Source organism: Saccopteryx bilineata, chromosome 5 (assembly GCF_036850765.1).
Source record: "Saccopteryx bilineata isolate mSacBil1 chromosome 5, mSacBil1_pri_phased_curated, whole genome shotgun sequence".
In the NCBI taxonomy this organism is placed as follows: domain Eukaryota; kingdom Metazoa; phylum Chordata; class Mammalia; order Chiroptera; family Emballonuridae; genus Saccopteryx; species Saccopteryx bilineata.
Genome location: NC_089494.1, coordinates 99,538,890 through 99,563,139, shown reverse-complemented (window position 1 = coordinate 99,563,139; position 24,250 = coordinate 99,538,890). Strand labels below are relative to the sequence as shown.

Here is a 24,250-nt window from a genome sequence, read left to right as displayed (position 1 = left end):
GGTAGACTAAAAGAAAACAGGTTAGAAGAAAACATAGGTAATAGGAGATATTTTGTTGGAAGATTTAGAATAGAAAAGGGATTGGATGTAGAAGAGAAGACTGGGAGGTTGAAGATAAAAGAGTCCAGCCAAACTGTCCAGTAAACAGTCAGCAAGAACAGTCTAAATTTATAAAAAGGAAAGCTGGTGGAACAATGTGGTTGAATCTCATTTTGAGCAGCATGGGTAATTTAACCATGAGAGTACTATAGAAATGGTGGATCTGTAACTGATCATTTCCTGGGGATGTGCATGTGCTTAATTCTATACTGGGAGCAATGGGAGAAGTCCAGAAATAGAGGACAAAGCATCAGCACTCGAGAGGAGATGACACAATTAAAAGGTTAAGGCAGGAAGAGAAACAAACCCAAATTGATCTGAATCAATCCAGTGTGGCCAGACCCTCTATATATTACTACCAACAAAATCTTCCTTCGTGAGGAATATTCCACCTCATAAATTTTGAGCATTTTATTGCCCCGATCAGCATAACAATTGAGATGCTCTGCATATGATAAAAAGGAGCAACAATAAAATATAATTAATCTGTGCTAAGAAAGCAGAGATTGCCACTAAATTATATAACAGTGCTTTTATTCACAATATAAAAATGGTTATAACCTCTATAAGATAATTACACTAAAAATGTATACATAGTAGCACTGAACATAAATAATCATGTAATCTAAAGGACAATAATGTTATATAATTACAGAGTATCCATGTGGTAATGAGGTAGATAGCAACTGGAGTATAAGTCAATGACTATTTTCTGCAACAGAAATAAAGCATTTTTCAAGGGAGATCATCATCACACTCTGTTTCTCTTTCACTCCCTCTCTTTCTGTATCATTCTTTTTCCAGCAACCAGAAACTTAATAGACTGCATCTTAATTGACTCATATATGAGTATACAGACAGGTTTATGAATATTCATGGAAGCCAAATGTCTATAAAATCTCTACCTGCATTTATCATCTTTCCTAAATATTTCTTTTCATTGAAAAGTAATTGTTAATATATTTAACTATTAACATATTTGCAACCAGGTCATTCATATTTTACTAGTTAGGGATGTGTAAAATTTATTTAAAGAGAAAAAAACCAAACTAAAATAAGACCACCTAAACAGGAGCTGATGTTACTCAGTAAGGATAATGGAGAACCTAGAGATTCTTTATTGAGCAACAGAGAATGATAACATGTGGGAGGGAGAATTAATCATACAACTTCATGTATGTACATCAATTGTTCTACTTCACTGAATTTTGACCAGTCTTTTCAAAAAATAAGTTTTGTAAATTGGCTTTAAGAATAGTAAACTAAACAAGCACTTCATTATTTAGGACTGCACATACACAAAAACAACAATAAATTAAAAGTAGGACTGGCTTACTTTCACAAAGACTACATACATTCCACAGTGCATATCTCAGACATTCTGGAGCTGAACTCCAGTTTCAGTGCAACTCACAGTCCAGGCTTCACTGCATGTGCCAGGAGCAATAGGTTCTATGAATTCTGCTAATATTCCTCCCTCAAAGAGGTTTCTGGCTGCCTCTATGTAGGTATGAAATATAGAAAAATTTCGGGACCTAACAATAGTATTAACTTTTGTTGAATACTTATGTCAGGGTCACATAACAAGAAAAAGAAAAAAACGCCAAAACTTTGCTCAGAATATGAGGGACTTAGAGGTTGAATTCAGTCTTTTTTTCTGGCTAATGATGTAATCTTATGTGAATGAGTTGACTTATTTCTCCAAGACACTTTCCCATCATTCCTGAACAGAGGTCGCAGTATGAAACATGACTAAGAATATGTCATGATTTCCTCCTCACTAACCCATCCTCTATAATGCCCTTTATCATCATGGGGGAATAAAGCCTGATTTAAGTAAAATGCTAGAAGTAATGATTATGATGATGATAAACAGTCATTTTTAGCTATCTCCAATACTCCAGGAAAATGTGTTTGTTATAGTCTCATAAATTATATGGCATTATCATTATTTTATAGCTTACTAAGCTGAAGCACAAAGAGGTTAACCCACTTGCCAAAGATCACACAAGAATAAGTGAGAGATCTGAAATCCAAACTCAGCTAAGCTTAACTGAGGACAATAAACTTCTGTTTCTTTTTTTTGATAATTCATATATTTGTTCAGGAAACAAATCTAGAAGGTAATTTTGATTATCCTTGGTATTCTCTTTTATTTTATGTGTATCTAACGCTGAATGTGCCCCAACTACATGCACACCTGAGGTCTTACCGCCAGTCAGAACATTAGAGAGCCCTGGAAGCAAGAGCAGCAGGCCCAGGAGAGCTTCCTGCTGTGATCCCGACCTGCAGAACCAGAACCTTGGAACTCAAGCTGGACTCCCACATCTCATCTCATATTTCCTGTGTCATTCTCAAACTCCCACCCCAAGCCAAGTTGAATATCTACCTGTCTAGCCACTGATATTGGTAATAGCACTAAATTCTCTTTCCTGATGGAAACACTGAACCATCCATGTGGCTACTCATTATTAGGCAGAATCAACTTCGGGTTCGTACAGATAAATGAAATCAAGTTAACAGGTATAGATATCACAAACTAAAACATGCCTGAATCGTTACCATTTCCTGAGATCTATTTAGGAAATTTTCTGAAAAAGTTAAAAGATTCTTAAATACATTAAGAAGAGTGATTATGGCCCTTCTGTCTCTAGAGTCAGTTTTTAATCTAGAACTGTTTATGAGGCAAAAGAGATATAGCATTTTGGATAAGTTATCCAAGATTTTTATGATTATTGTCCTTGGATTATATAAGAAAATAGAAGAACATTTAAGAAATATTAAAATTTATTCTTTTTAACATTCCTCAAATGTTTTGTGCAACTTAATGTATTTTAATAATTAAACTTATTGTATAGACCTAAATTTATCTTCCAATTTCATAACTGAGTTTAATAAAGTAGGCAAATATTTAATCCAGGTGCTAATTAAATATTCACTAGGGAAAGAAATGTGTGCAAAACTTTGATTAGAGCTGATAAATTTTCATCAGGAAAGTGTGTCTAGGCCCTGGCCAGTTGGCTCAGTGGTAGAGTGTCGGCCTGGCGTGCAGAAGTCCCGGGTTCAATTCCCAGCCAGGGCATACAGGAGAAGCGCCCATTTGCTTCTCCACCTCTCCTCCTCTCCTTCCTCTCTGTCTCTCTCTTCCCCTCCTGCAGCGAGGCTCCATTGGAGCAAAGATGGCCCGGGCGCTGGGGATGGCTCCTTGGCCTCTGCCCCAGGCACTAGAGTGGCTCTGGTTGCAGCAAAGCAATGCCCCGGAGGGGCAGAGCATCGCCCCCTGGTGGGCAGAGCGTCGCCCCCTGGTGGGCATGCTGGGTGGATCCCGGTCGGGCGCATGCGGGAGACTGTCTGACTGTCTCTCCCCTTTTCCAGCTTCAGAAAAATACAAAAAAAGAAAAAAAGAAAGTGTGTCTAAAAACATGAGCATTTTCTAATTTATTACTAAAAATAGAAATATATTTTAAATATTTCTATAGCAATAACTATAAAATTTAAAGGAATAACATTGATTCTGAGTCAACAGTGCCATCTCTGAGTATCTAGGTATAAGGAATATATAAAATTCAGAAAGCCAAATAATTAAATTTTTTTAATAAATAATTTTTTATTAATTTTAATGGGGTGACATCAATAAATCAGGGTACATATGTTCAAAGAAAACATGTCTAGGTTATCTTGTCATTCAATTATGTTGCATACCCATCACCCAAAGTCAGACTGTCCTCCATCACCTTCTATCTAGTTTTCTTTGAAAATAATTAAAATTTTGATTTGAGTTAGATATATGGAAAGAGATTTTAAAAGTACCAGCATTGAAATTTATAATGGACTTCTATTTCAAAATGCATATTAAAAATCATGGCATCAATAATTTTGGTCAAAAATTACCTCATAAAATCATCATAGCAATGCTTTTTCAAAGTACATAGAAATCTATACAATGATTGGAATTGAGTATTCCTCTATTTTTAAATCAATCAACTACAAAAAGTATGATTTATAACATGCTCATCATTTGAGTTTGATTTGTAAGCAACCTGACTTACTGATGACAGCTATATATGGCTTATATGATGAAGCTAACTGAAAACTAGGTAGAGGAGTAAGCATATGAAGTGTGCGTGTATACGTGCTACCTCTCTGACCATAAACAAGCAATTTGCCAGTTTTATGATATCCAGTGCCTGCATAAACAGACACTCAGCTACTGGGTCAAATAAACCAGCTGCCAGATACTCCAGGCTGTCACATGAATAAAAATTGTAACTTGCTGAATTCCCAGAAATGGGACATTATATTGAATCAGACTAAACTTTTCAACTTCTGATAGGTTGAAGTTTATAGAAACAGTCTAACCTATGAGTGGAATTAAACCCATTCAAGAAATTATTTTCTTCTGTGGTCTAATCTACTTGCTTTCATGTGGCTAAATGTAGTATTCCAGTCTAAACTTGTGGGTCATTTCAGAAATTATTTTTTAAAAACATTTCAGACTATATCCATGAATACTCTAAAATTAATAAATTTATTTTTATTGTCAAAATTAAATATTGCATAAAATATATAATATATATTTTAAATGACACTCAAAATATCTATTAAAATGAAAATATTAAAAAATGAACTTGATTTTAAAATTTACAAAGGACTTTTCTTATAGATTATCTGAACTGAAATGCCCAACTTTCTGAAGCATATATTAATAGTTATAATTATCACATTGTTTTACAAATCATGTAATTGAGTTTCACCTCTGATGATGAAAATAACTTAGAAATCTAGAGTTATATTAGTCTACAAATTTCTACTCTATATAATTTAAATGATCCTCAAAGAATGTTTAATTCCATATCATCACCTCTAAAACTCAACATTTCCTTCTCAATCTGGAATTCAGCTTGATCAATTCCAGAAGAGTATGATTAGAGTGTATATTTAATGAAACCCACTAAAATTACAGGCAAACCATTTATATGTTTGTTTTAGTTGCATAAGAGGTTCTTAAAAATACCAGAAGCCTACTTTACCTTCCAGTTGAAGGAGTATTAAAATCTGGAGTTGAAGTATTGCAGTTTTATTTCAGTTATTCATGGTCTGGAATGTATCAAGAATGTAACCTGAATACTTGGCTCCAAATGATAATTGACTAGTCAGTTAAATAACGTGCCATTCATTACATGGTCATACCTACATCAATTTGTTTGTTTCTGATGCTATGTTGATTACTTATATCAATTGATTATCAGGAAATCTTGTCCTCAAATCATTACAATATAGATTTTTTTCAGTTTCCAAACAAAGTGCAAATCATTTCATCAAATTGAAAATTATATCATACTACAACCATAGATTTAATGATGAATCTTCAAGTGGTAATGAAGATATAAAAATTCAAATTTAGCTACCTGACCTTCTGATTAATCATCTAGTTGTATTTTGAAACATGTGACTTTAAAAACTTTTTTTTTTTTTAAATGAGAGAAAGGAAGATAGAGAGACAGACTTCCACATGCACTCTGACCCAGATTCACCTAGCAACCCTGACTGGGGCCAATACTCGAATGAATCAAACTATTTTTAGCACATGAGGCTGATGTGCTCAGACCCACCAAGTTAACCTCAGCTCCTGGGGCAAATGCTTGAACCCATCAACCACTGGCTGTGGGAAGAGAAGAGGAAGAGAAGGGGGAGAGGGTGGGGGAGAGAAGGGTGTGGCTTCCTGACCAGGAATTGAACCCAGGATGTTCATATTCCAGGCTGACACTCTATCCACTGAGCCACTGGCCAGGACCAAAACTTCTTTTTAGAAATATATTTTATTTAATTTTTAAATTAAATTTATTGGGGTTACATTAGTTGATAAGATCATGCAGGTTTTAAGTGCACATTTCTAGGACACACAATCTGTATATTCCATTGTGTGCTCCCCCTCCAAATCAAATCATCTTCTGTCAACATATATTTAGCCCCCTTTAATCTTTATTCAGCCCCTCACCCCCTTCCTTCTGATAACCATCGTTTTGTTGTCTCTTGTCTATGAGTTTCAGTTTCATATCCCACATATGAATGGAATCATATGGTTCTTAGCTTTTTCTGATGTGACTTTCTATTTTTCAGAGTGCTTGCTATAGTTAAGATGTATATGATTCTCTGATAACAACCCCAAAGAAATAGGTTCTTCTCCTAATTGTTCATTTTCATATAATTAAGCATCTATGTTATGACAAATTATTAGCTATCTCCTTTTTATTTAGTATTTGTTCTTTTTAATGTAACTTCATTTGTTGGAAAACAACAGAGTTTTAAAAATATATATTTATTTAAATTAAACTGCCCTCGCAGGGTAGTTTAATTGGTTGGAACAACATTTTTAAACTTGGGGACTGGTGATTTGGCCAGCCAGAAATGGAAACACACAGCAAAGTTTTATCTTACCATGCATAATAGTGCAACATGGTACAAGCTGGTACTTGACTTCTGAACTTCACCATGTACAATGCATTGAGTACTACATAAGTTTGTTCAAATGCTTTTTGTCCATTGTGCATGACTTATAAATGCTCTGCACAGTGCAAAAGGTTGTTCAAATGAACCTCCAAGTTTCAAAGATATCTAAGACAATCTCAATAATAGTTTCATCAATAATATAGGCTGATAAGTGGCAATCACCCTGAGCATAAACAAATGCAACTAAGACTACTGGGTCTATAATCTTCATACATCATCAGGGTGGTTAACTCTTTGCCAGGCCAGCAAGACATTTCTAGTGGACTGGCACCAGTCACAGATCAATGGTTCAAAAAATCTGAGTTAGTGCGTCCTCCCAATATTACACGGTTGTGGGTTCAATTTTCGGTCAAGGCACATACAAGAGTCAACCAATGAATGCATCAATTAGTGAAACAAGTAGATGTTTCTTTTTCTCTATCTGTCTTCCTCTCTCTCTCTAAAAATCAAAAAATAAAAAATTTTAATTAAGCTTACATATTTGCATTCATGAGAATAAAACAACAAATTAGTATAATCATGAATGCACTGTTCGATTTAAGCAGAGATCTGCTTTTCTTTATTTGGTGGGTTCTATAACTGTAGAGTAAATTATAAATATAATTCTTTCCTGTTTTTGGTCTTTTGCTATGGATCTCAGAAGCTAATAGAGCTTCTAGAGCTGATGATGACTCTCTTGTCATTTTTGTTTTTATCAGTAATCAGATAAATACAAAATATTTTCTATTCAAATATGAACTACCAAAAGAGGTTTTAATTTTTACATTAAACAGAATGATAATATGTATATAAGATAATAATCTTATTTTCTTTTCTTCCATTTAAAGTGCGTAAAGATTCCTGACACATGGCATTTTCTCAAACAGTTGACATGCAAATCAATTGACAATCTAAATCTGATTAAAGAACTGTGTTTTAAAGTTACTGTGATTTAAGAACCGTGCCTTAAATTTACATTTAAATTATTTATTTTTAAATATTATGATGGCAGGTGTATTTCAGTAGAAACAATTTGCTTGGTTGGAGATAAGCCTCAAGTAAATATTTTTGTTCAATCTATGTGTTTGTCATAATTTATGTACTATGTTCAAATACTCAATTCTGTTTGCAGATAATTATTTAGAACCCATTCAGTTTGCTTAACACCAAGCACAGCAGAATTACAATCATGGATGCCTTCTATTCATGTAAAACCTTGATTTTTATTTATTTGTTTGTTTTTGATAAGGACTTCTAACTGAGCCTGTTCAATTTATTTAAGTACAAATCTCTCTGTAGGCAGTTACTAGTTATGTCTTGTATGACAGGTTATTTTCTGCCTTGAATTAAATAGTTTTAAGACTATCTTTCATTGTCTCATAATGTTTTATATATTTACTCTTCCTTAAGAAGGCAAAATACCTGTTGGTAGTGCTAATGTGGCATAAGCATATATGGTTTAACAACGTTGTTATATAATTTATGGTAAAGCACCATTTTAAGTGTATTGTGAGACTGGGTAGTACCAAAATCAAGTAAAACTGAAATAAAAATAAACTTGTTGGTATGATGCCAGGAAGAGTAATACAACATTCTGAAAGTTTCTTTCAGTAATTCGGAAATTATTAAACATAATTACTAAAATTCTAAGTGTAAGTTAAATGACATAGAGATAAAAGTTCATCCATGGTTAACTTTATAAACATATTATTAGAATTTGAAACTTAAGCATATGAAAAATAATGCTACACTTCTAAGGAGTATGGAGTAAAGTCTATTTCTAATCTCTGCTGGGTTTCTCACTAGATAAGTTTAAGTTGTACCTTTGGCTTTTAATTGGAAAAGATTGTCTTTTGGTTTTTTATTTATCAAAAATTATGTAAGCAAGTTTCTTCAAAGAGCTGTTATACTGATATATCTCCCAACACCTAGAATAATAAATAATATCCATATACATTCAACATATATCAATTGAACAAATTAATTTTAATAATTGCAGTCATCCCTCACCATATCACAGCTCACTTTGTGTGGTCTCACTGTATTGTGGATTTTAAATTGTATATATCTAGGCCCTGGCCGGTTGGCTCAGCGGTAGAGCGTCGGCCTAGCATGCGGAGGAACCGGGTTCGATTCCCGGCCAGGGCACACAGGAGAAGCGTCCATTTGCTTCTCCACCCCTCCGCCGCGCTTTCCTCTCTGTCTCTCTCTTCCCCTCCTGCAGCCAAGGCTCCATTGGAACAAAGATGGCCCGGGCGCTGGGGATGGCTCTGTGGTCTCTGCCCCAGGCGCTAGAGTGGCTCTGGTCGCAACATGGCGACGCCCAGGATGAGCAGAGCATCGCCCCCTGGTGGGCAGAGCGTCGCCCCTAGTGGGCGTGCCAGGTGGATCCCGGTCGGGCGCATGCGGGAGTCTGTCTGACTGTCTCTCCCTGTTTCCAGCTTCAGAAAAATGAAAAAATAAATAAATAAATTGTATATATCTAATTTTTTATCATGGATTTTTTACTATATTGTGGGATTATGTGGTATAAAGGTATTTTTATATATTTATTATTTTAATTATTTTTTCTGGTGAAATGAGCATTTTCTACCTAAAAATTTGAAAATAATATAAAAATATTAATTAAAACATATTAAAAGAATATTAAATTGAAATAAAGCTTTAAAATATATATAAATAATAAAATAAATATAAGGTTGCTATTGATGGATTTTCACCTATAGTAGGGGTTCTGGAACCTAACACCTGCAGTAGACCAGGGACCACAGTAGTATATGTACTTTAAATCACATCTGGCAAACTGTGAGATTGGAAAGATTTACTAAAATTTCTAATAAATTCTCCTTTACACAAGCAGATTTTTGCCTAAATCTTTTGCCTCATTATTATTTTACATTTCCTCTAAATGAAGGTATAGCATTACATATATAAAAATCCATTTTTCATAATTCCATTTTTACTACTGAATCAAATTGCTTTCAACAATATTTTTAAAGTTTTGAAAATTTCCTCTCAATCATCTAGATTAAATTAATAAAATTATGGTGGAGCGTTGGCCTGGCGTGCAGAAGTCCCGGGTTCGATTCCCGGCCAGGGCACACAGGAGAAGCGCCCATCTGCTTCTCCACCCCTCCCCCTCTCCTTCCTCTCTGTCTCTCTCTTCCCCTCCTGCAGCCAAGGCTCCACTGGAGCAAAAGATGGCCCCGGCGCTGGGGATGGCTCCTTGGCCTCTGCCCCAGGCGCTAGAGTGGCTCTGGTCGCGGCAGAGCGATGCCCCGGAGGGGCAGAGCATTGCCCCCTGGTGGGCAGAGCGTCGCCCCCTGGTGGGCGTGCCGGGTGGATCCCGGTCGGGCACATGCGGGAGTCTGTCTGACTGTCTCTCCTTGTTTCTAGCTTCAGAAAAAAAAAAAAATTAATAAAATTATTACGCTGTCTTACTTATCTCACCATTCTATATTATGTTTACATGAATGTATTTATTTTTCTTCAAACACATTAATTCAAAACCAATTCTATTTTTACACTATCTTTTCAACCTAAAAACACATCACAAAGTTTTTCATGGAGTATGGATCTCAATGAGTTGCTAAATAAAGGTGGGATCTTGTTGGAGCACAGAAAAAAAGAGGGGACCTAGCAGGCTGCAAACAGGATCCTTCTACTTTGTTTACATTCACTCACATACTTAACACTATGTACCAAATCCAGGCACTGAGTTAACTCCCAAGATGGATGAGGTATGTAAAACACCGTGACCTATTTTATATTCTAGTAGGGTAGAGAGTGAAGAACACAATGATGACATTAATACATTTTTAAAATGATGGTCCTAGGAAAAGGAAGTTAAGAAGACACAACATAAATGAACAGATATGGAGAATTCCATATGTAAAAAAGAGGTATGAAAAATTAGAGGGGGTACATTTTTCAGACAATGAACAAGTTTCCAAGGTTGGAAGAAAAAGTATATAAGGAATTATGTTGTAAGTAATCCAGGCAATAGCTGATGAGAACCTACATGAAAACAGTGTTTATTTTCTCAACAAAAGAAAAAGAACTAGAGGACACTCTCTAGCCATGGCTCCAAATGTTTTGCCACTCTAGCTGTGCATGTTATAAGAATCTTGAATACTTAAGAAATAGCTACTCATGAGCAATAATTTCTTTTTTTTATGTCAAGATCTCTTCTTGTTGTCTTAGCTTAGTTCTAAGTGGCTTTCACATTAACAAGAGTACTGAAAAGATTCTATTTTCTTTTTCCTTTTTAAAATGAAATGTAATGGGGTGACATTAATTAATAAACATATATAGGTTTATTTTATTTTTATTTCATTGTTAGTTATTTGGTCTCTTCTGCTTGGTCGTAATGTAGGCTTAATCAGCTCAAGATTAAAATTCTTATTAACCATTCTTTTCAATGGAGTAGAAACTTGTAACAACCAGACTGAGCCAGCATGCCACCTGAGCTTTGAGCATCCTCATAGTGAGTCTAAAATGATGCAATAGCATGGGCAGGATTTATATAACATTTAATAATGATAGAAGATTACACCAGGAGAAGTGTACTTTTGATTCAGACCCAAAAGGCTACAGATTATTATTCCTGTGTTCTTTAACCTGGCAGATACAAAGAATGGCTTTTTTTTTGGCACTTGTAACATTGGACTAATAAACTAACCTCACAGTGTTGTATGAGCACTTGTTAAACCATCATATATCAGATAAAATGATGAATAACAGCATATATCTGTTACCAATACATTATACATGTTCAGTGATTGTTATTTCCCTTGTCAGATCTCCCTTAGGAGACTCTAGAAAAAAAAAATAATATGAATTTCAAAAACATTTTTTTCTGTCTTTGCAAACGCTTTCCCACTCATGTTTCCTCTCTTCACCTGGTTAGCTTCTATCAATACTATCTTCTGGTTTCAGTTTGGATTTCACTTCTTTTAAAATGTCTTCCCAATAAGCTGAATTCTATGTTCTTTCTTGGGTATTGGTGTCCTCTGTGTTTTCTTAAATGATCACATAATAACTTGTTTCATTTTCAGAAGAACACATTCAACAGCAAGCCTTTTGAGGGCAGGAAATATCTCTGACACCATGATTTTTACGGTACCTACCATAGTAAACACCACACCATGTTTAGTGACGAGCTGACTAATGGAACAAAATTGCTTGGGAAGACTTGTGCTACAAATAATCCACCACATTATCACATATGGTAGTCTCATGTCTGTTTATAAATTACTTGATAGACTACAGTTATAATACCAGTTATAAAAAATGATATATTTGGATTACTATCATGTACTCCTTATATTATAAATTTTAAAGATTACTTAATGTCTGCACTTACTGAAACCAGCAGCAGTGAGCCAAACAGGCACATTTCTAATAATCAGTTCTAATTGAAAGTATAAGGGTTCCTCAAGCAGATCACTAGAGGACTTTGAAAATATCAATGACAGAATAGATTGCCATTTGATTTGAATATCTCGCTCTTAGAAATAAAATAAGTTGGTTTGCATTGTCTATTTTGCCCTAATGTCATTACTATTTAATTACAAATAACCTCAGATATTGTTGACCTCATAGTTAACTTCCAGATCTAAATGTAAAATGCCATGTTTATTTATTTTTTTATTTATACTAAGAAGAATCCTTGCTCCAAATAGGATGAAAGGGAGATATATTTGCTCTCGAAGCACTTAAAGAATACATAATTTTCTTTTGACATTATTTATCTCTGTCTCTCCACCTTGGGAGCTGCTGTTAAAATTAATTTGCATTTCCGACCCCAGGATTTTATATTGCCATTAGGGTTGTGAAATGTTTTTACTCAGCACAACTAAGACCTGATGTTTTACCTCCCACTAATGGACCTTTAATTAGGCACTTTAATGAACCATTCTGTCATTCCTTCATTTATAGTGAGAAGGTTTTGTAATCTAAGATACAAGTTTGACAGAACACCAGGTTCATTGAACCTTGCCAACTCACATCTAATAGATCCTAAATATATTATGCTTTTGTCAGCTGTTGGATTTATCATTTTAATGACATTGTCCACAGACTTATTTTGCTGCCAAAGAACAGTATTATTTGCTGCCAAAGAACAGAACTTTTTGTCAACATTTTGATCAACAACTCCTGGGGTCCAATGCTGACTATCATATTACATTGAAACTGTGAGCAAGTTATTTAACCTTTGTCTAAGGATTAATTGATTAATTTTAATAAGTGCTTTGCAGTAAAAGGTGGGTAGTGCTATGACTGCTAATAATGATAAAACTATAATGTAGGCTTTTATAATGCATTAGGATACCTCAGATTGTAATTCTATTAGTTACCAATTAAAACATAAGCTGATAATTTTACTCTTTTTAAGAATTAAAATTGCTATCATGATGGCCGCATAGTATTTTTAAAACATTTTTTACTTATTTTTATTTTTCTTAAGTGAGAATTAGGGAGACAGGGAGACAGACTCCCACATGTGCCCCAACTGGGATCCACCCAACAAGCCCCCTATGGGCCCATGCTCTGCCTATATGGGGCTGCTGCTCTGTTGCTTGGCAAATGAGCTATTTTAGCACCTGAGATGAAGTCATGGAGCCCTCCTCAGTGCCTGGGGCCAACACATTACAACCAAGCTATGGCTGTGGGAGAGGAAGAGAGATATAGAAGGAGAGAAAAGAGAAGGAGGGTGGTGGAGAAGCAGATGGTCACTTCTCCTGTGTGCCCTGACCAGTAATCAAACCTGGAACATCCACACACCAGGCTAACACTCTATTGCTGAGCCAACTGGCGAGGGCCAAAACCTTTTTTTTTTTTGTATAGAGACAGAGAGTGAGTCAGAGAGAGGGATAGTCAGGGACAGACAGACAGGAAAGGAGAGATGAGAAGCATCAATCATTAGTTTTTTGTTGCATGTTGCGACACCTTAGTTGTTCATTGGTTGCTTTCTCATATGTGCCTTGACTGCGGGTCTTCAGCAGACCAAGTAACCCCTTGCTCAAGCCAGCGACCTTGGGTCCAAGCTGGTGAGCTTTGCTCAAACCAAATGAGCCTGCACTCAAGCTAGTGACCTCGGGATCTCAAACCTGGGTCCTTCTGCATCCCAGTTTAACACTCTATCCACTGCGCCACTGCCTGGTCAGGCCCAAAACTTATTTTTAAAAAATTAAGAATGGGGATTCTAAGAATGTGGTACAGTAAGTGGCTGTTCCAGCTACTGCTTCACAAGACCAAACTAGAGTTATAACTAAATTTTAGAACAATCACCCTGAAAAACCAACTTTGGACTAAATGAAGAGGAGTCTATAACCAAAGAGTCATAGGGCAACACTGAGACTGGAAGGAAGGATGGACATGCAGAAAGGGCTGTCCTGCTCCCAGGACAGACTGACACTTGGGATCCTGGGGCAGGAGCCACATCTACCACCCTTACTAATTCTTGAATTGCCCAAGCTCTAGACTCTACCAGAGATTGTTTTTCAGAGCTAAGCTCAATAAGCAGCCCACAGACAGAGGCAGCAGGAGGTGATTTTCAGGGAATGTTGGGCCATTTACTGACTTGTCCCCAGACCAAGTGTGGGTAAATGCCAGCCTAGGCATGTGGATTGGTATTTCCTTGTGCAGGTGTGACCAGTACAGGTATCCATAAACTCTGGTTTGCTTGTAGCTCCAATAAGGTTGCTGAAAGCTAGTCATGTGCATTATATTGCATGAGTTTGCATCAGGTTTCCTCCTGGGAGGCCCAGGGCTGGCACATCCAGTGACCAGCTGTGGAGAGAGCATTGGATCATGACCTAACAACCCTTACTGGTGGCGTGTCCAAAGGGAGAATTCATCGAACACTGAGCCCAACTGAGGTGAGTTCTGCTTTCTGTGGTCAGAAACTGCACAGTGACTAGCATACATATTGTACAGTTTGGAGCTTCACAATTGGCTGACCCAGATCCCAGATATCCTGACCTGGTGGTATAGGATCCATAAGGAGAAGGGAGAGAGGCTTGGAGCATGGACATTCAAGGTATAGGTTCCTTGAAGACTATTGTTAGGACTGGTCAAGGGGTTTAGCCACTCCCAAGGAGGGCACAGTCAACACCAGTAGAGGACTCTCCCAGGCTTCCTCCTGAGACCAGGGGCTCTCCATCTGGAAGAAATTCTGCAGAGTAGACTGTCAGCACCCCCAATCTAAACCTGCTGCTAACCATGTTAGGGATAAATAGAATTGGACTATCCAACACTGTCTGAAAGATTAGGCTTTGGAGTAGAGGTCACTTTCCCCATACTGAGCTCCTAACCAAGAGACTCATAAAGTAGGGGGTCCCACTAACATTGTCATTCTTAACTCAGCTGCCCTAAATGACCAAGCTTTCAAACTGTAGAGGATTTGGAGGGATGAGGCCAGTCTGAGCTTATACCAAAGTTTTTCTAAAAAAGACTGCATAAAGGTCAGGTAGCAGCAAGAGGAGGTGAAGCAGCTATAAAGTGGAGGCAAGCCTTACAGAGCTTGGGCCCTTTTATGGAGCTGCTGTCAGCTCTTAGCAGAAGGAAGCTGGTCATTATATACTGATTGGTTCTTCCTATACTACTCAGATGGAAAAACACACACAAAAGGCAAACAGAGTAGTAGCTCTAAACAGATAGCCCACATGGGTTACTAAATGGCTAATGTCAATTCATACCCAAACTCTACCCAAGAGAACCCAGAACCAACACAACCAGTAGTGCATGGCAGACCACAACAACACTAGACTCAGCTAGCTACATAAAAAGCACGCCCAAATGAAGAGTCCAGCAGGCACCAGATACTGCAGAGAACAAATACACCCCATAGAACAGACACAGCACAGAATCTAATATATGTGATCAAGATTGTTCCTTTGAGCAAGTCACCCTGAAGGGATAACTCTACCCACAAAATGGCCAACTGCATTCAAGATTCATATACAATAAAAGAGTAAATATAACCTGTCATGGTCCAGCCATGACAAATATATGCCAGGGTCCCGAACGGGAAAAAGTATGGTATTGAAATAAATGATAGACAGGGACTTAAAGAGAGATATATATACACACACACACACACGCACACACACACACACACACACATGCACAAGCACACATACAGATGGATTCGGGAGGATGCTACGGTGAACAGTCTCTACTGTTCCTCAGTGATAACGTAACTGCTCCAAAAGCACACCTGCCTTTATTCATGGAAAAAGCGTGGTCCATTAGCCATTCAATTAAGTTTCCAAGGCAACTCAAAGACAACTCACACCATACCATTCAAAAATCAACTTTATACTAATAAAAATGAGCTTCCAGCCTCTTTTGGAGAACATGGGTGAGACAAATGGGAACCAGGTGTAGCTCTCTGTTAACTAGGCAGATGAGGTGGGGGTTGGGCCTGGCACCTTTCTACAAATTGCAAAAATATCCTGTTTATTTACTCAGTCCCCAAGAATAAACTTCAAAAAACATTCCTAGAGCAAGGAGCTCAGGAAGCCTGATGGTTAGTACCATTGAGCCCATCTTTCTCATAAAGATGTCACAACAAATTTGAGAGTCAGAGCAGAGATACCTAATACACAGACAAAATGGACAAAGAAATATGACCCAAATTAATCAAAGGAGAAATCCCCCCCAAAATAATTAAATGAAATGGAAGTAACCAAACTACCAGATGCAGAGTTTAATATAAAGTTTATTAGGATGCTCAAAGATCTTAGAGGAAGAATGGATGATCAGAGTGAGAACTTAGTGAGCCTTCAAAAGGACTTAAAAACCATAAAATAAAAATACAGTGAGAAATGGTAAATACAATATCTGAAATAAAGACTGCACTACATGAAATCAACAGCAGGCTGGATGAAATATAGGATGGAATCAGTGATTTAGAGGAAAAGATAAATGTAAACACAGAATCAGAACAGTGAAAAGAAAAGAAGCTCAAAAAGGTTGAGGAAATTCTAAGAGACTTCTGTGACAACATGAAGAGAAACAACATCCACATTGTAGGGGTTTCTGAAGGAGAAGAAAACAAACAAGGGATAGAGAACTTGTTTGAAGAAATCATAGCTAAAAATCTCCCTAAATTGATAAAGGAAAAAGTCACACAAGTTCAAGAAGCACAGAGAGCCCCATTAAAGATGAACCCAAAAAGGCCCATACCAAGACACATCATAATTAAAATGTCAAAGTTAAGAGACAAAAAAAGAACAGTAAAAGCTGCAAGAGAAAAGCAATTAATTGCCCACAAAAGAACCCCAATAAGGCTTACATTTGACATTTTAACAAACATTTCACAATAAACTAAGGAACAAAATGGCAACTGATGCAGGGTCATAGGGAACAAATGGACAGCTGTCAAAGGGAAGGGTGAAGAGGGGATGAGGTCAAAGAAGGTGAAGGGATTAGGCAAATTATATATACATAACACATAGATACAGACAGTAGGGAAGTAATTTCTAGAGAGAAAGTGCGGATAGAAGTAGAGGGAATGGGGGAAAAGGCAGTGAGATGAGAAGAGGCTTTGCACGGGGCATGGATCACAGAATTCAGGGGGTGAAAGGTGTTATATTGAGTGAGACAATTAAAACTATGTCAATACAATAAATTAAAAATAAAAATTAAAAAATAAAAAATACTTCAACCAAAATTAAAAAATTAAAACAAACGACTGATCTAAGATGATGGAATTGGGAACCAAGAGATAAATTCACACAAAATTACTAGATTTCTGTACCATGATTAAATATAGTTTTTGTGTATTAAATTACTTTTTCACTTATTAACTTGTCTCCAAACAGCTCTTATTTATTTATGTATGATTATTTATTTTTTCATTTGTTTATTTGACAATTGCCATTGTTGGGTTAATCTCAGAGAGGTCATCTTAGACAGGTAAGAAGAAGAAGAATGTACAAAATAAAAATATTACTAGGTAAAATGAATAGAGCCAGAAAGAGGTGAAAGTCCGGTGACTTCAAAATTCAGAAGAAGAGATTAATTCCAACTGAAGGCCAATATGAACAACTTTTAAAAGGAAATGGTGATTAAGCTAGAACAAGACAGGTAGAAAGAATTTGGCATGGAGGGATAAAGGGAAGGAGGAATATGAAGAAAGCACATTTCAGAGAAAAAAAATAGCATGAAAAAAATCACAATGCCAAGGAAGTTGACATATAAAGAAGCATAATCAGTGTGATTTTATGCAAAAATAGTTTGGCTTTTCATGACCATTTGCATTATATGGGATAGTAGTTAGTATTTGACCCTGATTTGCTTGAAAATCGTTCAGGATTGTGAGAATGATGGAGCAAATAAATAAATAGACAAATAAATGATGAGTTAGTAAATGGAAGTTTTGTTGAAATACTGTGTTAGATTGAGAGGAGAGAGATAAGAGAGTGATGAGGACTGAACAATATGTGAAGAGTGCTTACAACTAGATTGTATCTGGTTGCATCTGCCAAATAAACTTTGATAGCCTATGATGCAGGTCACTTAAGAGGTAAGCAACATGAACAAGGGCATTGGCTGTAGATAGTGGCACCTATACATGACAAGGAGAGGCTGCTGCACTATGTGGAGAATGTACACATAGAAAAGGAAACATCGCTTGATTCTCTGCCATTCTACATACTTTCTACAATGACAAGAGACCTAGGTCACTCACAATGTGGTCCTCAGTGACATTCAACAATCCAGGGACCAGAATGTTAAGTAACTTTTAAGGGTATGGGCCCTGGAGATGGACTGTCTGGGTTTAAATCTTGACTATCTTAATTACTAACACTGAGATCTTCAGGAGGTTCTTTGTGCCTCCGTAGTTGCCTCCTCTGTAAAAGGAGAATAAAAACAATATTTTGTTCATTAGTTGAATTAAATGAATAGAATTAAAGCAAAAAAAGGAGAAATAACTACAAGTATTACTGGATGTAGAAAGGCCTTAGTATAAGTGACTGAGTTGAAAAAACATTTTTTAAGTTACGGGTAAATGTACAACTGTTTATGTGGCTGCTTTTTTGAGAATAAATACAGAAGATAGAGAAAACCTAGAGACCGGTTGGTAACAATCCAGATAAGAGATGCTGGTAGCTTCAAAGAGAGCAGTGAGAATGTAAGTGGAGGCAAGAGTTTAGATTTGGGGACTACTTTAAAAGTAAAAGAATAAAGGTGGAGTATAAGAGAAAAAAGAAAGGTAAAAAATGACTCCATGATTTTAGACTTGAGCATTTTGGTTAAAGACATAAGATAAACTATGGTAGAAGAGTTTTGGGGTGATAAAATCAGGTTAATTAAAAAACAAGCAAAGATATCAAATAGACACTCAAGTATAAAAATCTGTGACTCCAAAGCAAGGTTTAGCTGGACACATAGATTTGAAACCACCCATATTTTGAGGGTATAAAAAGTAATGCAGTTAGTTGCAAGTTTCAGGCAATGGGTCTCAATCTTGGTTACATATATAAAACATCTGGAAAACATCTAGATTATTTAAATGTAGATTACCATTACATGCTAAGAGAATCCAAATCTCTGGAGATGATGTTTAGCAAACAATAAACATTTCAGAGATTTTCCATTTTTTTCATCTCATGGCACACATGAACTAATTATTAAAAAATTCTGTGACATGCCAAAAAAAATTTTTTTTGCTGCTCTGACAAATAAAAGGTATAACTTGATTCATTCATACGAGATAGCTATTATTGTGTGGGCTATTGTTATTTATTTATTTATTTGACAATCTAAGGGAAAAGAGGTCAGTGTGCTTGACTAGTCAGGTATCAGAGGTTTTGAAATTCTTGCAGCACACCAGTGTGCATCTTGCATCATACAGGTTGAAATTCACAGCCAATCATGGCTGGTTGGCTTAGTGGTAGAGCATTAGCTGATGTGTGGAAGTCCCAGGTTCAACTAGCAGTCAGGGAACATAGGAGAAGCAACCATCTGCTTCACCACTCCCCTTCTCTCTCTCTCTCTCTCTCTCTCTCTCTCTCTCTCTCTCTCTCTCCCCCCTTCTCACAGCTATGGCTCTAGTGAGTGAGCCCCTGGAGCTGTGGACTGAGGATGCGGCCTCCACATCAGGCACTAAAAATAGCTCAGGTGCTGAGCAATGGAGCAACACCCTAGACAGGCAGAGCATTACCCCACAGGGGGCTTTCTGGGTGAATCCTGGTCTGGGCACATATGGGAATCTGTCTCTCTGCCTCATCTGCTCTCAACTAATTAAAAAAATAAAAAATGGCAACTATATTTTATAAAACCTGTTGAAGTTTTCTAATGTGCAAAGTTATACAGAGGTCACAGGCTCAAGGAGTGAGTGTTTTAGAGAAAGAGATATGAGGACAGAGTCACAAGTCACTTCAATATTTAAAGGTCAGGGAAATATGAAGGAATCAACAAAAAACCCTGAGAAGAAGCAGCCAGTAAAATTGGAATGAAAATAAGAGATTAAAAAAAATAAAGATAAGTGAAGAAGATGTTTTAAGGAAGGAGTAATTAACTGCTAACTATAGAGGTAAAATAGAAATTAAAAAATGACTATTGGGTATAAAACATGAATAACATTAAAATAAATCAAATAACTTGACTTTGATAAGAGATGTTTCAATGGAATATTGAAAATAAAGCCCATGGAATAAAAAGAAAGATAAAAAGGAATTGCAGAGCAACTGGGGAGTATACTTAGAGTAATGCTGCTCTGTTAAAAGGTATGTAGGTTAATAAAGTTAGAAAGAGGCACAAGGTATGATTTTTCAACAAAGGAGTAGGTGAAAGGAAAATATTGATAATGCAGGAGAAAAAGGGGACTGTTGGAAGAGAGGTGTCCATGAGTCACTAAGAACTAAATAATGTATGAGTAAATAGTGTAGTATTAGACATAGCATGGGGCTCCTAATTGTGAGAAGGAAGAAAGAGCGTATGGGTTAGGGATCGAACAGGTTGAGGGATGTGGAGGTGGCAACTAGTGGTGGTCCTCTTTAGACAGCTATATTCAACTGAGAATAAAGTTGGAAGCAAGAATTGAAAGTTTGAGGAGAAAGGATAAAATATGACGTCGACATTTAGAAGAATTAATTGATTAGTGAAATAAAGTAGAAGCCATAGTAAGTTTCCATTTGAGATTAGTGATAAAAATTGAAAATGAGACCAGTCTATATGATTATGTGTTTTTCTTCAGTTGCACTTAGCAATGGGGCAACAGTACAGCACAGGCAGAACGCTGTGGTTACAGTTTTCTAGGAAAGAATGGAGGAGGGAGCAAGGGCATTGAGGGTGAACTCCAGGGAATGATGTAATGATAGACCATGGAATCTCTAAGCTGGTGAAAGAAGAAACATCTTTATGATAAGAGAAGAATGGAGAAAAATGTAAAAAAAAAAGATTTCAGTTAAGGTGATATAGGGGAAGAAACTAAAAACCAGAGGGTGGCTGAAACTGAGATCATGTAGGCATAAGATATAGGTAATGAAAGAACTTCTTAATGTAAGCATTAGAGCAGGGGTTGGGAACCTATGGTTCACGAGCCAGATGTGGCTCTTTTGATGGCTGCATCTGGCTCACAGAAAAATCTTTAATAAAAAAATAATAATAACGATAAAAATATAAAACATTCTCATGTATTACAATCCATTCATTTCCTACTACTCATGTTCATGGTTGCGGGTGGCTGGAGCCAATCACAGCTGTCCTTCGGGACAATACCAAATTTTTATTGGATAATGCATAACCGTACACAGGTCATTGTATGGCTCTCACGGAATTACATTTTAAAATATGTGGCGTTCATGGCACTCTCAGCCAAAAAGGTTCCAGACCTCTGCATTAGAGCATGCTGTTGGACTGACTGGTGGGTGCTGCTTTCACTTACAGTCTTGACATCTGTCTCCAGTGTGTTCAGGCAGACAGTGGCAGTAGGGCTGGTTTCCAGCAGTCACGCTACAGGTCCCTTCATTTTGACAAAAATTCTCACAGACTGTTTTACCACAGTTTGGTCCAGTGAAGCCCAGTGCACAGCTGCAGGTGGGTCTCCCTATTGGAAAAAGATAATAAAAAGGAAATTTCTGAACTAAAATGCTGTATTTTCATGGAGTTCTCACTAGATATGAATCAGGAAAGCAGGTTCTCATCAAAGTTGGTCTATTCATCTTTGACTTTAGGCAGTAACATGGCCTCTTTGGGTCTGTTTCCCACTGTTCCAGTGATGACTAGATTTGATGGTAACTCAAGTTCACATCTGATAAAATTAGCAGAGATCATTTGATACATAATTATATCTACACAGACTTTTTATGATTTAAAGTGCTTGTATTATTCTACTTTTCTTGCCTATTTTTCTTTTCCAATTATTTTTGCTTCACTCGTGTGGTAATACAGATTGTATTGGCCATTAGAAAATAAAATAGAGCAAATAATACTTATCAGTATTTAAGCGTGTACCAACCACTGCTGAATTTACATAAAGTAGAACTTAGACTTTTCATAAATATTCTAATAAATTTGAAGTGGACATGTCATGTATAATAATATTAATGAACATCATTTTATTTGACTGAAATATGCAAACTGTTTCTATATAAGCTCTTATTAAGTATTACTTTATTTCATATTGATATTTTTATTACTGATAAGGACTGTCACTTATAGTCTAATGAGATGACTTAGAAGTCTAATGTTAACACACACAATAGCAGATCTGATGGATCATCTTTAGATATATATTTTCCTTTATTTGCTCTGTGGGACCTAACATCACAATGAAAGGTGAACAATCTCGTAAGGTATTTTGGACATAACAGTTAACTGTTATATGGGAATGAGTCTCTCTACTTGCCTGGATTGTCAAGAGCTGAGTAGAAAGTTGTGTACAGAACTAGCTCTGTAGAAGTGGTGAAGAACAACAAAGCAAAATTAATGGCTATTCTTTGTAAGGGCGAAAGAATGAGGTTTAGAGATTGTACAAATGTAAAAATATAACATCAAATAGCACAAGAAAAAAATTCAGAATTGATCTCAATGAACTAGAGCCGAGAAAATGCAGCTCAGTTACTAACATCAGAGAATATCCAACCATGTCTTCTCACCTTTGTAGACATGAAGCATAATCAGAATGGCCAGAAAAACACATAAGTATAAAGTTTAAGTCTTGAAATATGAAAGTGATATGTTTTCTCTACTGTCATGGAATCTATTTCCTACGTTGAAGGACAATTCCACATTTTTATACTTTTCTTAAAAGCATTCTTAAGTGAATAAAATGCTTCCAAATAAAATCTACCTGCATTTCCAAGAAAATGAATAATTGGAGGTTTCACAATTTATTTATTTATTTCACCTTAAAGGGCTATACACACTTAACCATGCTAGAAACAACTACTGCTAGATGAAGAAAGTTATATAGATGTTTATGTTGAGTAGCATTGCTTTAAAATTTATTTATAAATGTTATTAGTTTGGAGACCAGATAAAAGTCTATTAATAGGTTGAGAAAGGAGGAAAATTTTATATACATTAAAAGCTGATCAACTTTGTATTTTTCATTACCAGAAAATAGCATTAAAACTTTTTTAGACAGAAATTTTTCTTGATAGTGAATTTTCTATTTGTTTCTTACAGAGAAAATACCTTCACTTGAACAATAATAGGCAAAAAAACAAAAACAAAAACAAATAATAGAATAAATGGTGGTAAAAGATAAAGAGGGTAGAAAATTGTTGGAACATAGTTAGCGAGGGAAAAAAATACCCTGAACAAAACAAGTACTTCCTCTTCATCTACAAGCACCAGTGAACAGCTTACAGAGAAATAAACAATATAAACAGGAACACAAATGAACATGAACTAAATGTGAAACACACAGTACAGAACATACAGAAGACATCAAATGGCAGAGCAACCAGAACAAATACCACACAGGGAGAACTGAAACATTGTAGGTTGAAGTTTTTATACATTACTTTCTAGGGTTTTTGTTTCTTCTCTTTTTAAACACAAACCTGCTGCTAAGGCCCTGGACGCCCTAGAAATCCCCTCCTTTTCAGTCACCAGGGACACAACACCATGCTTTCATCTCATCTACAGCTGTTAGGAAACTAGGGCAGAGTGACCAGGTTGTACCCCAGCTGGTATATGCCTTGTATTATTTAAATTCTTGCTGAATTGTTTTAAAAAGCTGCTATTTCTCTTTCTGTGAAGAGGAGATTTTTTGACAAGCAGAAATCTCCTCATATTCAGGGGAATATTATCTAACTCAAAACTGAGCTATGGTGCAGCAGATCTTTTATTTGCTGATGGGAGATGAAACATCTGCTGCAGGATTTTATAACAGGCTCCTTCTAATTCTTTCAAGACTCTCTCTGAGTCTACCCTAACTAGTTGCACTGGATTCATTTATAAAGACTTTGTAGGTAGCTGAATGTGATTTTGACATTTGAAAAGGAAACAGCGCTGTTAAAATTACTACGCTATAGCAGTGATGCATCCAGGGAGCTGGCACATTGACAGCCTATAAGGGTAGTGCAGTCAGGAAAAGCATCAACTGACCTGAGGAAGGAGTGGGAGGCTCTACACGTCCAGTTTCTATGGCATTTTTAGCTCAGATCTCAAGAGTGTAGGTTGTTTGATTGTCTGA

General features: G+C 36.4%; 1 protein-coding gene across 1 annotated transcript in view; it reads right to left on the bottom strand.

Annotated features, from left to right (window-relative positions):
* The window catches only part of LRP1B (LDL receptor related protein 1B), a 2,131,860-nt gene that overhangs the window by 40,868 nt on the left and 2,066,742 nt on the right, over positions 1 to 24,250 (bottom strand). The window contains exon 84 of the mRNA XM_066281034.1: positions 21,491 to 21,652. Coding sequence (XP_066137131.1) covers positions 21,491 to 21,652 — 162 coding nt within the window. The remainder of the gene's footprint in view (positions 1 to 21,490; positions 21,653 to 24,250) is intronic.